Raw genomic sequence first — 17,628 nt, forward strand, 5'->3', positions numbered from 1 at the left:
TTAACTGAAAACATGTATACTCACAAAATTTTAGAAAATATAGGTATTCCTCTTGAAAGATTTAACAATGATGAAGGTAGAATTAATCCATATGGACACAAATTATTAGATCTTTGTAAACGGTGTTCTTTATTTATAGTTAAAGGTAGATTACATGCTGATAAACTTTGTGGTAAAACAACTAGCAAAAACATTAGCACTGTTGATTATCTAATTATGTTCCCATTGTTAATCCAATATATTATAGAGTTTGAAATATGTGATTTTAATCCCATGTTCTCTGACATACACAATAGAATATACTTTACTATCTTGTCCAAAAATGACAAGCATGATAATCGTGCTAAAGTTAGTGAAGGGGAAAAAATTATTAAATGGAATCAGGTGAAGAGTCAAGAGTTTGTGAATAATCTTAATTCAGATGAAAATGATTGCATTAAAGAATTAGATGAAAAGGTCAACTCCGTTTGTATAGAAACCATTACCAAAGGTGTTATAGATGATTTGTTTTTAGATCTTCAAAATATTTTTGTTGATAATGCAAAAAATACATTTGGGACACACACTCTTAAAAAGAGATTAAATGATCATAATAAGTCAAAACCATGGTTTAATAAAACTTGTGCTGAAAAACGCAAAGAATTTAATAAACTCAGAGATAAATATAAACATGATAAATCAGATCAAGTCAAAAATGAATTAAATCTAAAAGCAAAAGAGTTTCGAAATGCTATGAACAAAAGTTTTGAACTTTTTCGAGAGCAGAATGCAACAAAACTTAGACAAACCTCTAAATCTGATCCCAAAGAAATGTGGAAAATACTTAATAATATGAACTTTTCAAATAAGAAAGATGCTAATATTGATATTGATAAATTATATGAATATTTTAAGAAATTAAATACCAGTGAAGATGTTGTTGATGAAGATGATTCGGACGCTTTCCTTGATAACATATGCGACAATGACCTTTATGATGTAATTATTAATGGGGAGATAACTGAAGATGAAGTAAATGAAGCAATTAAAGGGTTAAAGAATGGTAAAGCTTCAGGTATCGACGAATTTGTAAATGAATATTTTAAATGTTCCTCGCCGCATCTCGTCTCTATTTTTTGTAAACTTTTTAATATTGTGTTTGATTCTGGTATTGTGCCAGATACCTGGTTAAATGGAATTATTCGTCCGATATACAAGAATAAAGGTGATCCATATGATCCAGATAATTACCGAGCTATTACACTAATTAGCTGCTTAGGTAAATTATTTACATCAATTATCAACAGTAGATTAAACTTTCTTTCTAGTGAGTTTGATGTTATTTCTAAATGTCAATCCGGCTTCAGGAAGGGTTACTCAACCACAGATAATATTTTTATTATGCATGCCCTGATTTCATTATATTTGACTTATGGTAAAAAATTATATTGCACATTTGTCGATTTTCGCAAAGCTTTCGACACTGTATGGCGAGTTGGTCTTTGGAAAAAGTTACAAAATTATGGTATCAAGGGAAAGTGTTTCCGAATAATCTATAACATGTATGCTAATATTAAATCTTGTGTGTCATTTAACAACCAGACTTCTGATTTTTTTCTGTGTCTGAATGGTGTTAGACAGGGTGAAAACCTTTCACCTTTTCTTTTTTCAATATTTCTAAATGACTTAGAAAAGTACTTTGAAGATCTTAATGTTCTACCATTGACAGTCATTAAAGAGAAAATTGAAAACACACTTCACCATTTAATTAAAATTTTTGTATTGTTATATGCTGATGATACAGTTATTTTTTCTGAATCTGAAGAAGGAATGCAGAAAGCACTTGATATTTTTCAAGAATTTTGTACTAAATGGAAGCTTTCGGTAATTGTATCAAAAACTAAAGTTATTATTTTTAGCAAACGTAAATCCAGAAATAATCCTGTAATTAAACTAAATGGTATAGAGTTAGATATTGTTGATTCGCTGACATACCTTGGTATTGTTTTTGAATTTAACGGCAATTTTAGCGATGCAAGAAAAAAACTTGTCGAGCAATCACAAAAATCTTTGTTTTCTATATTCAAAAAAATTAGAAACCATAGTATACCTGTAGATGTGCAACTTAAGCTATTTGACTCCTTGGTTGAACCTATTTTACTCTATGGATCTGAGGTCTGGGGTTACGAGAATCTTGAGATAATTGAAAGAGTGCACCTACAGTTTTGTACAAGGATACTCAATCTGAGACCTTCGACCCCAGACTTCATGCTGTATGGAGAACTTGGACGTCACCCATTACATGTTCGAGCAAATATGAGAATGGTCTCGTTCTGGTGTAGACCTTTAAAGAATGAGACAAAACTTAGTAGCATTCTTTAGAAGTTGATGCTAGCTTTAAACATTAACGAAGGCATGAACTTTAGATGGATTGCCCACATCAGATCCTTATTTGACAATACTGGCCTTGGATACATATTTGCAAATCAACTACACATTGAATGGAATACTCTAAAGCCTGTTTTGTATAACCGCTTTAGGGATCAGTTTATTCAGAGTTGGTTTTCGAATATAGTGAATTCATCTAAAGGGGATTTTTATGAAACTTTTAAAACAGATTTTGGCATCGAGAATTACCTCTTACGGCTGCCGGAGTCAAAAAGAAAATACGAAATTAAGAACATGTAATCTAAAACTACCAATCGAAACGGGTAGATGGAATAAGACCCCTCGACATGAGAGGATATGTCCTCTGTGTAGGAATGGTATAGGAGATGAGTACCACTATCTATTTATCTGTGATAATGAATCTATTGTTCAGCTTAGGCAAACATACATACCAAGGTATTATTATGTGAATCCCAGTGTTTATAAGATGAAAGGAATGTTAACTTTTTGTCATGTAAAATTGTTATCTTATATTGCAACTTTTGTAAGCAAACTTAACAAATATTTTCTATGATTATTGTATTACTTTCTGTCAACTTATTCTTCCTGTCATTGTGTATTTATATATTTATTATTGACCTCATGTTACCTTAATTGTGTCTGAGTGTATCAATAAAATCTTGAAAATCGTGTTACTAAACTTTTCCTTTAAAGTAGTCAATAACACCACCTATATCACCGTTTATCTTAATTGGCTTATATGAATCAATTTCTCTTCGTTCAGTCGAAAACATTGAATTCAACTCATAAGTCAACAAATTTAACCCAAAAAAAGTTGAATAGATAGTTTTCATTAAACTTAAATGGCTGCTTTAATAACTAGTTCACGAGCAATAACGGTAACAAAATAAAAATAAAAGATCAAAGAAATCTTGTCTGGAAAAAAGAAATAACATACAATTAAAGTGCTGAAGCAAAGAGTGATTGAAGACCTTCAATTTATCTAAATATCAAAATTGAAGCTAAGAGGATCATTGGAAAAAGTACAGTCCTGTGATAAAGGGAGTCAATCATTGTTACTGCAACAGTTAACCGTTTATGTGTATATGTTTTGAGTTTTATTTGTTCTTCGTCGAGTGCCCCGGATGTTCCCAATGTTTTTTTTCCTTGTCAACAAGTTTGTTATTTGATTATTGAGAATGTGTAATTCAAAAGTAAAAGTCATAATTATATTAATTGATGGCACTAACATTTATAAAAATATGATAAACGTTTGAAGAACGAAACTATCATGAAACAAAAACTGGAATAGAGGCGGATCATAGACTTTAGGTAAGAGATGCATGACAAGAAGATAATTCCCTTAAACTTGAATGTTATTACGCTTAATCGACACCTAATCTCGACCCAAGTAATGCTTGCAAGATTCCAATCCGCGAATTGTTTTGCTGCAGTGACTTCTATGCAACTTAAAAAAAAAACTTAAAATGAACTATTGTTTTTACATGAATAGATTACTTAAGAGGTTTGAGCAACTTCGAATTTTAATATGAGAAGGAAAGTCAAGCATATTGAAATGTGATTGATACAGTAGATTTTATCTCTCATGTTTTCGACCTATAACCATATATCTGTTTGTTTCTTGGGTTATCCAAAACCATATTTAGTGTCTGTCTCTAGACAAATATTTTTGAAAATATAACAAATATAAAAAAAAACACGACATCTCTATATAAAAAATGGAAGAATCAGACAATGAACTTTTATTTTGAATATGTTCAGTGTGCCAAGAGTGACTTATTTCAGTTGGTATTTACATCGATTATAAAGGCAATCACTCCAATAAGAACCACAAACAAAAAGAAGTAGAAACATATTTTGTCAAAGATCGTAGAGACTACCTCCCATGTGGCGTGACCTTGGTTTACTTTCCAATTCTGCGCATCAAAATTGCTGTTAATATCACTAGTGTTTTTTACATCGACGACTTGGTTGTCGACGCGACTTGGTGATATGAAAATACTGACGAATTTCTGCAAATGGACCGGAATTTTCTCCTTATCAGATCTATGAAATAATTTTGAACTAAATATTACCACAAGTACTATCAGTCCGCTGTAACATTGGTTTCCCAACAATAGAATGCAAATTGCTGGAACACGTGGTTCAACGGTTGCCGGAAGCATGGTCTGCGCAATCGTAAGAAAAACAACATTTGCCAGTAAGATGGTTACAGCAAATCCAATTCGCTCCCCAGAAATCTGAGGCAAAAGCAAGACACATGGATTAAGGACTGCCAAGAAAACAATAGGGAAAATTAGATTGATCACGGAAAAAAGAGGGCGTCGTTTGAAATGCATATTGAGGTTAAAACCAGGATTATCGTATGGAACTAGATTAACTGACGTAAATACTAAATCCCACTCATTGTGTTCATGGTAGAAACCAGTGTCTTGTCCGCTTTCATGAATAGTAAACATGATGTCAGATGAATCGTAAATCCATGATAAAGTATAAAGATGACATTCTTGTGTGTCGAATGGGAATATTCCGGGATCAACTACGCATACAAACTCAAAGCGATGACCTGGCATCCATAAGATCTGACCATTATTCATGATACGGACGTAAGAGTCTGAGTTTCCGAATGCCACAAACTCCATTGCCGTGTTACCGTTGATCAAATACGGCTTCCAAATGTCTTCCGATGGCACAACTATTGAACTCAAATTGTTGTAAATACTTGGATCCCATATCAGGCGTTTATCAACCCAGTGAAAGAAAAAAAATCCAGCCAAAGTAATAACTCCATCAACAGTATTAATATCTTGTAAATAGAGTAAAGTAAAAGAAAACCATAACTGTAGAGGACTGGAATCGTTTGGTTTGGGAATGATTTTTTTATTATAATCCTTAAAAAGATCCACGTAAATATCCTCCATTGAACTATTGTAACAGGAAACGGAAGTTATAAATGACCCGATGAATACAACACCGAAAAAACACTTCAAGCAAACCATGTTTTATCCCGGTTTTTTAAGAATAAATAAAATGGAGTTAAACTGAACTCCACTAACTACAATACTAATTATTAAACGAATGCCATTCTATTAATATTGAGATTTTTCAAAATCCAATTATTGATATTTTTCGCTTGTATGAAAAGCAAATAATTATACAATTTGAAGATTTAATGCAACCTTCCTTTCAATTGTTAATTGCAATTAATTATATTGACATTTGATATATTCCAGGAAATACTGTAATAATTTGACGTAAACACTGCCTACAATACAGCTAGAACAAAACCTTGAATAAACAGGTCACCTGGCTTAAGCAGACATTTTTTATTCTAAATCTGTTGAAATGTATTTTGAACCTAGGTAAACCGAACAGCTGTTTAAAACGAACAGAATCTACATTCCAAAAAGAGTGTGGATCGAAAAAAACATCGTTTCTTCGGAGGTAGGGTTCTGCACCTTGAATCAAAAGTTCCATTGACATTGTTTGAATTGTACACGGATTGGTACTTAAATGTATTCAATGGACATATAACTTGTAAGACTTTGTTGATATTCAGTCTTAAGTTAAAGAAACTTTCACAATTCTTTTTTTACTACTTTAGAATATGTTGTCGGGAAATATATTATATATTTGTACTGATCTACGAAAATGACCTCAGTGGGCTTTTGCGCAAGACTGTTAATTTATTCTAAACGCCGAAATCCATGCGTAAAAATGTCCCTTACAATAGCCCGAGATTGCTCTGACGTCCAACAGCTGATATGCTAGACAAACTTGGACCGTGGGACGTCAAAGCTACACAGGGATTTTGCGCACCAATTTTGGTGCGCGGTTCGACACTAAAATTTATTGGCTCTTGAAAAGGTAAAACTGGGTAGGTAATAAAAGTTTATATTACTATTAACAATATTATGTATATGCTTTTCTGTGTAATTGTTTTTTAGATTAGAAATGAAAAAAGTAGTGTGATCTTGAACTTTATGAAGTTCAAGATCTCGGAGCCAAATATTGAGAAATTTCGCAAAACTGAACAGTGTGCAAATTTCATACAGAGTGAAAAAAACTTGTCAATAGTGTTGTCTGGTGTACAATCGTCTTTCATTGACTTTACAGAATTTCAACTTCCAAGCCAAGTCCCGTATTTTCGAATAATGATGACGGTTATTTCCAATGATAACAATTTTTTTTATGGTAGATCGAGTGATTTCCCTTTGCTTTATTAAAAATAAGGGTAAACTAATTAAGTTACAATGGTGTTTACTGAAATAATTGCTTCTATTATAACTTGACTTCAATGCTTGATTAAATAAATACATATTATGAGGAAATTTTGGAATATCTATTACATTACCATTTCTTTCAATAGGACGTAAATATTAAGAAAAAATCCATCATTGGATAAATATCGGTATGACGACCATATGTAATCTCATTGAAATTATAATATCTACTAATTGTTCCATTTTATACACTCCATTCTATACTCTGCAAGTTCTGAAAAATATCATCTGAACAGAATTAAGGTTGAATATGAAGTGTTGTAAAATCCTACTAAAAGCGTCTGATTTAAGTAGTTGGCTTCATTTTAAGGGAACGATCGACCATTGGGACAATATCAACTATCTATGTAAAAACACTGGAACATTTTATCTTGAATTTGATATGACATACAAATAAATCATGCGAAAACATTACATCGCGTTCAGTGGCAGATCCAGAGTGGGGTGCAGAGGTTTGGCACCCCCACTTTTAAATTGTCATTTTCATGTGTAGAATTGACAAAAAATGGCAAATAATGTCCTAGCACCCCTTTTTCTGAGGAAGCTCGGTTGGCACCCCTCCGTTTCAAAGTATCTGGATCCGGTCGTGCTGTCAAGAACTTAATAAAGATTTGTAGACACGTAGCACTTTAATAAAACGAATCCAAATCATCTTCCAAATATACCTAAGATGTTATCAAAATATTGAAATTTTTTATCGACAACATATTTGTCCAGTGTGATGGATGCTTTTATTCAACAAACTGTCGGCATTTCAATGGGAACAAAATTATGCTCCGCTACTTTACGACTTACTCCTTTATTCTTATGAGGCTGACTTTACAGGTTATCTGATCCAAAAGAAGGAACATCGTTAAGCCAGATCCTTTGATCTCAGCTTCCGCTATATAAATGGCGTATGATATTTAAACAATCCTAGTTTCGGGGATTTTACATACCGCATCTACACCAAAGAACTTGAGATAAAGAACACTACAGACACTATAGATTCAGTGTCATATCTTAACCTACACTTTGAGATCAATGGTAAAGGACAACCCATGACACATCTCATTCCGTATTGTCAGCTTTCCTTCCATCGGTGGCAACACCCCTTCAGCACCTGGAGTATGGAGTTTTTTCATATTACAATTCATATGTCATGCAAGTCGTGAGGGCTTGCCGTAACTTCGCAGATTTTTTGAACTGTTCTCAACTTCTTACTATTAAATTTCTGGAGCAGGGTTAGGGTGTACTATACTGTTACATTTAGGCGCACCAAGTTGACCCGGTCTAATTTTCTAAAACGTAATAACTACAAATGGAAATTTGGTGGGTATGTTAATGACATATGTAATATATACAATGATTAAGAAGTATATTAAATGAAGATAAGTATACAGAATGTTTCAGTTACCTGTCTCTCTTCAGCATCAGCTGGCAGATTAATTCCAAAATACCTTATTTCGCACAAACTTCAGGAACTAAAATTGAAAGAAAATGAACTATTCAAAGCGGCGATGGCGTTGAACCTCTGAAGTCATGAGATATTTATAGGTATTTTAAAAACTTTAAAATCCGCTGACGGTAATTTGTTCTGTCTCCAAAACTATTTTACTATTAACTATTTATAACAAGACCAGCGCTCTCATCATAACTATAACTACACCCATATTACTGATTATTCAAAATTTCAAACTTTCAATTTAAATTTTGTTTTCTTTTTCTTTTTTTTTTTTTTTGGTTTCATTTCGTTTTAACTGTGTTTGTCAATGTGTAATCTTGACAACCGATTTTTAGTTTTGAACATACTAATAGCCAATCACGGTGAAAGTACTTGTAAGGCGGTTATCAACCGGAAGTATTTTTGATTGACATAAGATGGTTTTAAAACTCAGAAGTCACATGGCTTCCGAGTGAAAAGGATATTATTATTTTTTTTACATTTTTCCCACCTCCTGTATGTATGCTTTCATTCTGTGCTACTTTCTAAGTTCCTAATATTTAATCAAACATAGTATTAAGCTGTTAGTTATTGAAAAACACTCCTGCTTTGTACTAAAACTCGGTAATATTTTTTTTTTAATTTGTTACCATGGCTACTGGTTTTTATGACAATAATAACTTACTTATAAATTACTTGAACCTCCACTCACAAAGGATTAGAAAAATATGTGCTTTAAAAGAAAAACACCTGAAATTTCTCAGTGGACTGCCTCAAAACAGCTTTATTTTAACAAAATGAACCAAATTTGAAACATACGTTGGTATACGATTAAAGTCATCACTACAGAAATAGTTGCCATCACGAACTCGTGGATCGTTACGGTGTATTCAGCGTGTTATAGTTTTCATTTCCTCTTTCAACATTTTATTAGCAATTCGACAGGTGTTTCTAGAAAAGCAGAGGATGCTTACCCTACCGCTACACATGGTCCATTATCCGAGTTGCTTATTAACTTTTCTTTCTTAGTATGTGTTACTTTTGTTTTGTCATGTTCTTGGTTGTGTGTATGGGTCTATTTTCCCAGTCTGGTCTTATTTCTTGGATTATATTCTTTTGATTTCTGCTCGAACCTTGGCTTCTTGATTACTCTTTTGAACGAAGTGAAGTGTGTCTTTGTCAAGGAGTAATCAAGGGAACCAAGGTTATAGAGGTAATCAAAAGAATGTAATCCAGGGACAAAGACCAGACATGGAAAACAGACATGCACAACAAAGAACATAAAGCAACTAAAATCATACATACAAAGTAACAAAAGCAAATGAGCAACTCGGACTCCACTAAAAACTGGGAGCATGGACCAGGTGCACCGGGAGGGTAAGCGTCCTCTGCTTTTCTAGAAACACCCGCCGAGTTGCTCATAAAGTCAAGTTCGGGGTAGACAAAGGAGGAAAGGAAAACTATGACCCGTTGAATAAATCAGTTTTCATGGTGCAGATGAATACACCATAACGATCCACGAGTTCATGATGACGACTATAAAACTTCTGTAATGATAACTTCAATCTTGTAGCAACATAACCCTGTTCCAGAAGCCTATTTGTTAGAGTTCTATCGCGATACAAAAAGTCTGCGTAGTTTCGACAAGCTCTGGCATAACGTATGAGTTGTGATATGAACACTCCATACGCAGGTGCCGAAGGGATGTTGCCACAGATGAAAGGAAAGTTGACAATTCTGAATGAAAAGTCATCACGTTTGTCGTAAAGTTTGGTCAATAGTTTTCCTTTACCATCGATTTCTAAGTGTAGGCAAGACTAGAGAAATTTATTTTGCTAACTCAGGCATGTGTAAGTGTTACAAGAGCAATATATAAACAAGTACTTAACAATGTGGCAAACAGTAAGAAAGAAAACATGGATATCAACAGCTTAAATGAAAATCAACACATATGTCAAAATCGCGAAAACATTTTTTTCTAGTTTTCTTAAAATATACATAACCTTACAACAATTCTTTGATAAAAATGGACAATAAACCCTGCGTCCTGATGGATGACGGGTTTAGAGCTCGAGTGAAATTACTCGGAATATATTTATTCCTTAGTTCCAATAACTCTTTGTTACTACAAGTAAACAGATAAATAAATGATACCCATACTCCTTCAGAATTCTACAAAAGGCATTGCCTATCCTGGTATAATATATTATGCCAGTGACCTACTTTTAAATTGTCAATTTATAGCATCTGAATTAGCAAGAAGTTGAACGATCTTCATTGTGTAATACAGATGGGGATTTTTTTTTAGTTCGAAATCAGTTTTTAAAGTCAGATAAAACCTTCCCTAGAAGATTGTTCCATTTCAGAAACGAGTCTGATAAAATTGGTTTACTAGCCTTTGTTTTAGTACATTTTTTATAGCGCCAACATTTGGTGTTAATTGGCTTGACCATAAATAGTTATATCCATATAGAAGTCATCACATGATGGTAGTGTGATTACTACATGTAACTGCGATTAAAAAAAAATACCACAGTTAATCATATGACCTTTGACTTGCCCCGAAGTACTTATATGTCAAAGTATCCAGTGCGGTAAGTTGACAATCTGGGAAGACGTGGAATCTTGTCTCATCCGTGAAATAGAAACTTCACATCGGTCAATCAAATTGTGATGATCACCGTAAAACTCTCGATGATATTAACAAAGGATGAACATACCCTTGGTTGACAGTATTCATGCTCTACAGAGAAATTCCTTGTATAGATCACAGGCTCGACAGTAACGGATCAACTGTGAAATGTATACTAAATAGGCTGGAGATGTTGACATATTGTCAAACGTACAAGTTAAGGTCTAAGGTACTCCTCAATATAAGCGATTGGAATTCCGTTCATTTACAGAGTTATCTTCCTTAATTTTGAATTCTACAGTGCATTCTATACAATTTTGTCTCCTATGAGCACGGGTTATACGAAAAACCAAATGTTAATTTCTGTTTACTGAAGCATTTTAAACAAAATATCAAAAATAAAAATATGTAGGCTTTCCAATCATGTATCACATTTTGCATGATCCTTAGCTGGAATGCTACTTAAATCATGAAGCGGTTATAGGTCTGCGGAGGAGATTGAGCCCTACCTCCCGGAACTTTTTCATACTCCTCGGTCATCGCACTGGCATTTTAAAATTATAATGCAAGAATTTAATTTTAATCTTTCATCAATTGTCACCACGTCATGCCCTCAAAATACCATGTGCATATTATACTTTTATGCTTTTTGTTTTGTTTGTTTGTTGTTGCATTGTTCAGTCGTTCTGTCAGGCTGAGTGGCTCGTGCATTCTAGAAACAAAAAACAAAAAACAAAAAAAAAATGACACGTGTTGCAACTAAATATATGTTGACTCTCCTAGTAATGTCTTGTTTTCCTCTTCTCTGGAAATAAGAATCAATTTTGGATTCAAGGTGCTTGTTTATATGATTTGCATTTCCTTTTCACAATAGATCTCCTTAATTTCAGTTGAAGTTCGTTTAATATTCTCTCATTTTGATTTTCAATGTTCATCTTGAATAGACCCTTTTGTGGTAAGTTGATGAGCTCAGTATACACTTCCTCGAAGTAGTGGCTAGAACAAACAAATTTTCCTGGAAGCGCATATTGAAAATGCGTAGAGCTCAGTTAGCACAAAAGGGTCTATTCAGATTCAACGGATTTAAGGTTTGGGTCATATTGTGCTCATAGTTTAATCTGAGTATCAACAATTTGCAATAGCTCTTTTTTTCCTTTATCATTCAGTGTCAGTCCTGCTGAATACACGAGCGAGTATCATTACGAGTGAAACGAGAGAAATTGCACTAATCATATTTCATATTTCTTCTTGCAGTATTACCATGCCGTCTCGCTGTTTTGACATGAAACCGTGCTATCTTGTATACTTAAATGCGATGATAAGAATTCAGATTGAAGAAAAAATCAACCTGCGAGTCATTTGCCGCTAGAAATACCCCAACACCCTTACTTTTTCAGGTCGAGGTTTAAAACAGAATCTTCGAACAAGAAGATGTCGCCCAAGCCTGTATTTAATCCCACAATATCGGATACATAAACCGTGTATCAATGTATAAAAGTAGCGGTAACATGTAGTTAGAGACAAAATAGGTTACGAACAGAAAGATGAACAGGAATTAAACAGTTTATCTCTTCCTCTCCTTTGGTGCGAGGGTGTAATTAATCAAGAGCGCATTACACATTGAAAGAGTAATAAAGGGAACCAAGTTTATGGCGGAAATCAAGAGAATGTAATCCAGGGACAAAGACCAGGCATGGAAAACAGACATACACAACAAAGAACATAAAATGAACAGAACAAAGGACCTAAAAGAACCAAAATAATACATACAAAGTAACAAAAGTAAAAGAGCAACTCGGACTCCACTAAAAACCGGAAGCATGGAACATTAAGCAATGAAATGTCATACGGCACAAGTAACGTCACTGGCATACCATAGCGACGACGTCGTTGTTGAGTAAAAGTTGACGGCTTGTTGCAGCAGCACAAAATGAGCAGCTCATTTCCGTTAGAAGTTTTAGACAGTGGCAAGAGCGCTCTTATATCTAGTTATTTGAATGTGTCAACGACAGAAACCGAGTCTAATTTTTGGAAGAAGCTGGCAATGATGCAAAATAGTGATTACAATCCAGAAAACATGCACAAAGGTAACTGCACTGTATATTTAATTTTCAATTTTAGTAAATGGACTGTATACTCTTGACTGGTACTACACGGACATAGTTATCAAGCTCTGATAATATTTAGACAATGCTTGCTAATCTTCAAGATTCTATTCGAACCAAGGTTTTGTTTGGATGCCTGTACATTGAGACTTACTCAAGTCTCAGTCTTTGTAAGAATCAGGCAGTCGTTGAAACATAGTATAAAATGACTTGCTACCTTGGCAATATCATGTGACTATTTATACCATCGGAATCAAAGAATAAAAGCAAGATTTTTCATATACCATTGACAAAATAGAATCAATAAAATGAAAGATTCAAAAGAATAATCAAAAGAGTGTAATCCAGCAATTCTAGCGCGATACAAAAAGTCTGCATAGTTTCGGCAAGCTCTGGCATAACGTATGAGTTGTGATATGAACACTCCATGCGCAGGTGCTGAAGGAATGTTGTCACAGACGAAAAGAAAGTTGACAATTCTGAAAAAAAAAATCATCACGTTAGTTGTAAAGTTTGGTCAACAGTTTTCCTTTACCATCAATTTCTAAGTGTAGGTCAAGATACGAGGCTGACTTCACACTGTCTGTAGTATCCTTTATCTCAAGTTCTTTGGGGGTAAATGCGATGTATCAAATCCCCGGAATTAGGATTGTTCAAATATAATACGTAAGATCATTGCAAACTTTTAAAAACCTACATTTTCTAATATTCTAATAAAAATATTTCAAATAAATACGTTTATCCATTCATGTAGATCTAGATTGCAAATAGATTGCAAATAATACTTCAACGATTGAAAGTATACGACCAGATCGTTATGCTTTGAAATGTATGCGTCAATTTTACTCATTGTGCTAGGTTCTTAAAAAGACTTGTATCACATGCATGCTTGTGCATGTACTTTGTTTAAATACGATGTTGCTATCATTAAAGTCGATGTTTTATTTGGTAAAAGAGCCAGGTTTTAAAATTCCATAGATTCTCCATCAACATTGAATTGGGGTCTGGTAATATTTATTGCAGATGAGACTTATGAAAACGAAAAAGGCAGTTATGAAAACGGATTTGAACACAGAGACTTCGGGGAACCAGAGAATGGTGCATTTGATCACAACGCGTTACCTTCCTTGTCTGTTCGTAAGTAAAATTATATCACAATTTAAGTTACAGTAATTCTAGACGGATCATTTAAATGAAGTGTGAATAGAAAAGCGTATGAACAAAACACAAAACAAATATTGCACACACGTTAAAGGAACTACTCGGTTGTTTCCGCGAAGTGAAAAGGAAAAACAGATGAATACATTGTATTTACAAACTCTCTTTAACCTATTTAAATGTATGTTTCAAAATTCATTATTTATTTTTAGGATCGACTGATGAATCAACAGAGAAGGAAATTAGATCGTTTGTTACGGAAATAATCAAAACAGCAGAAGACGAGTGTGATGATAAATTTTGGCGGGACTACGAAGCCAAACTTTATGGGAAATGGTTGAAAATTGAAAGTAAGATTGAACTTCGTTAGTCCAGATACTTATTGTATTTATTAATAAGTTGTGTATTTAGTTATTTTCATTTTAATACAATTTCAGCCGTTGCAATTTACTGCCATGGAAAGCATTTGTTCGAATAAATTTTGATAGCAGTGACCACTTGATTTTTAAGTGCATAGCCCACCCTAGGATCCGGACTGTATTATGACCAACCCTTTTACACACCATACTTACAACTATATTTTTTACCCTGTAGTTTGTTCCTAATATCCGTTCTTTTGATTTTCAGACTCGTCTGAAGAAACCCCTCAAGAAAAAAGGGTAAACAACTCCATCAGTGGTGGAATTTCAAAAAAAGACATTAGCGACGAATTTTGGAGAAATTATGAGGCAAGACTGTATAATAAATGGCTGAAAATTGACGGTAAGGACCTGTTTTTTATACCCCCTCACTTCTACTTTTTGTAACATTGGGGGGGGGATATTTATAATTAGCGTTTTTTACTTCCCTGGGTCGTTTGCCCATATATATTTTGAATCGAATGAACTGCAAAGATATTGCTTGCAAATGTATAACCTGAATAGAAATATATTACTAACAATTAGTCTTTACTGTTATAAATATCAAATTTGATTATGTTTTCAGATCCACAAGACTATGAATATATAAAAGAAAGAACTTCACAAATGACGAAAGCATTACTGGTAAGAATTGTATTCTCAATTATCTCTCACACAACACGACATATTATTGCTTCACTCGAGCTTTCCATAAAATATACTCCAAGGTTTTATTTTGTTTTGTTGTTTTTTTTTTGGTTGTTTTTACGGGGTTCAAATTAATCAGAGCTATTGGGAAAACAACTCATGCAATTCTTGTTAATCACGTGACGTCAGTAATTTAAGTTTGATATAAATTATTTGTCTGCTGATATCTATGGATGTGGATATCAATCCACCACCTTTATGCGTTAACTGAGCTTTAGAGTCTCCATCAGATTTGTAGAAAAGGCTCATTTTTTATTTCGTATGGTAAAAAAATGTTTACGCAAGTGTTTAAAGTCACTTTAGGTAATCATTATGTTTGAAATTAAAACATTCTTCGTGTACAAATGCTGTTTTCTTGCAGATTCACCTTGGGTTGAATAATAATGATATGAAAACAGTACCCACAGATGTAGAAGAAAATATGGCCAAGAAATTGACTCCCAGTCCCATTGGTGACCATGGTAAGAGTTATAGAAAATGTTATGGAATGCAACATGTACTTGCCATAGAAAATATTAGCAATGAAGAAGACCATAAAAAGGAGGAGTAGAATTTCAAAATCCTATGCAAACGCGAACCATAGACTAATCCATGTGGGATTCATATGAGGCCCACCTTTTATACTGAATAAAAAATTGCATGTGATTTTATTGGAGATAATTGGAAGTCTTTTTTGGCCAGTTTGCACCCTTATGGGATTTTTTATACTTTATTGTGTACCCATGCCGTGAGAGCACATTGATATGAAAGATTCATGTACCAATAATATTAGATTTTGAATAGGAGATACGACAGTAAATTATTAAATCTGTGTGATATTGATACATTGTATTTTTATCATTACAACTATCATTTTTTCTATCTTAAATTAGAGTGCTAACAATATGGTTACAGCACCAAAACTTTCTAATTTTTAATTTTTATATATTTTCAGTTAAGAAAATGAAGAAAAGGAAAAATAAATCAGGAATGTCCAGGTTTTTCTGTGGTATGTTTTCCTGTTTCCGTAGACGCAAAGATGAAAATTAAAGAGACCAGAATTTATAATCCTACAAACAGGTCAGAAGTTCTACATCCTACAAACAGGCCAGAAGTTATACATCCTCCCAACAGGCCAGAAGTTCTACATCCTAAAGACCAGACGTTATACATCCTACCAACAGGCCAGAAGTTCTACACCCTACAAACAGACCAGAAGTTATACATCTTACAAACATGCCAGAAGTCCTACATCCTACAAACAGGCCAGAAGTTCTACATACAGCAACTGCAGTTTCTATATATGCAACATTTTAAAATTTCGTTTTGTTTTACTTTGTTAAGTTTGTAGTTTTATTTTGTTTCTTACAATCATGTATTATTTTTTCTTTTCATAAAAAAATCGTTTTCTATGCCTTTTTTGATGTTTCTATGTAAATAATGAAGGCGGGACAAATCGGTTCTTTTTGTTTGTTGCTTGTTTTTTTTTATTTGTTTGTTTTGTGAGTGTGTGTGTTATGTTCGTTTTGGAACATATTTCCCCTGACTTTTAGATAACTTAGTAGAAGATAAAAGTGTCGTTTTTCGTGAATTCTGATACTGGCAGATAAAGTTCTGTAGGAACTACAAATCTGCTAATTTAGTGTGAAGAAAATGCGATATCTAAGTTCTGAAGTGAAAAAAAAATGTATACCGATCTGAAACACTATATATTCATGTCTCAACGAATCTGGTACAATTGGCGTCCATTACCATCTCGGACAAGGTTGAAAATCATTTTGAAAAAGCTACCTCCCTTGCCATTTGGACATGGAACATTGTTATAATTACAGTGTACATTTTTAGTTGATGTGCTGATACCAATAACAGCAATTGGACTATTACAACGATTTTTGTATATGTAAAACTGCTTGGTTGTTATTAAATGTAACGAGTGGTTAGCGTATTGGAATGACTTTGTCCGTCCTAATTTTGAAGGATCGTCGCAATTATCTCGACTCGCAATAAATTGGAAGGATTGGCAAGTTGATGTGTGGGTTTATGTAGATGAAGAATACGTTTGTAAGCGATTTTGGTTGATGTTTCACATATAAATACGATATGAAACTAGGAAAACACCCTCAAAACAATTAAAAATTCTAACACAAAATCTGTGTCGAAAAATTTATACACTTTACTTACATAAACCCAGCATCACGGCAAATAGACCCATGTTTTTTTTTCATTTTTCTTTCGTTTCTGTTCGTATGTTTGTGTGGTGCTATTCACATTTGTAATCTTAGCTGAACAACAAGGTTTGTTTACTATTTGTAAAATCATGAACAAGCCAGTATTCGGAGTATTTCCATACCGAAGACCAAAATTATTGTTTCCCAGGTTATTCCGAGAATGGGCTAACTATTTTTCCCCTAGCCAAATTAATTTCGAGTGAGAAGCTATGGATTTTATTTTGCCTGAAGAATTTGATTTCAAGTGAGAGGCTATGGATTTTTTTGTATGAAGAAAAGTTGGTTCCAAATTATTTAGAAAAAAAAATCACACCCCCAATGACTTG

At 33.6% G+C, this 17,628-nt stretch overlaps 2 protein-coding genes across 2 annotated transcripts; one reads left to right on the top strand and one right to left on the bottom strand.

Moving 5' to 3' along the window:
• Positions 1-4,160: 4,160 nt before the first annotated feature.
• Positions 4,161-5,309, bottom strand: LOC148610632 (neuronal acetylcholine receptor subunit alpha-6-like). The gene has a single exon (XM_088543210.1). It carries the CDS (start codon positions 5,307-5,309, stop codon positions 4,170-4,172), a length of 1,140 nt encoding a protein of 379 aa, XP_088399336.1. The 3' UTR covers positions 4,161-4,169.
• A 7,309-nt stretch (positions 5,310-12,618) lies between these two features.
• On the top strand, positions 12,619-16,486 carry LOC148610633 (uncharacterized). Its single transcript, XM_088595856.1, has 7 exons — positions 12,619-12,813; positions 13,855-13,968; positions 14,202-14,339; positions 14,617-14,751; positions 14,974-15,032; positions 15,457-15,556; positions 16,030-16,486. Exons 1-7 carry the CDS (start codon positions 12,657-12,659, stop codon positions 16,122-16,124), a joined length of 798 nt encoding a protein of 265 aa, XP_088451982.1. The 5' UTR covers positions 12,619-12,656; the 3' UTR covers positions 16,125-16,486.
• The last annotated feature ends 1,142 nt before the right edge of the window (positions 16,487-17,628 follow it).

This window comes from Perna viridis, chromosome 8, assembly GCF_037379345.1.
Source record: "Perna viridis isolate PV_CMFRI_1.1 ecotype Kerala chromosome 8, ASM3737934v1, whole genome shotgun sequence".
Taxonomy (NCBI): Eukaryota; Metazoa; Mollusca; class Bivalvia; order Mytilida; family Mytilidae; genus Perna; species Perna viridis.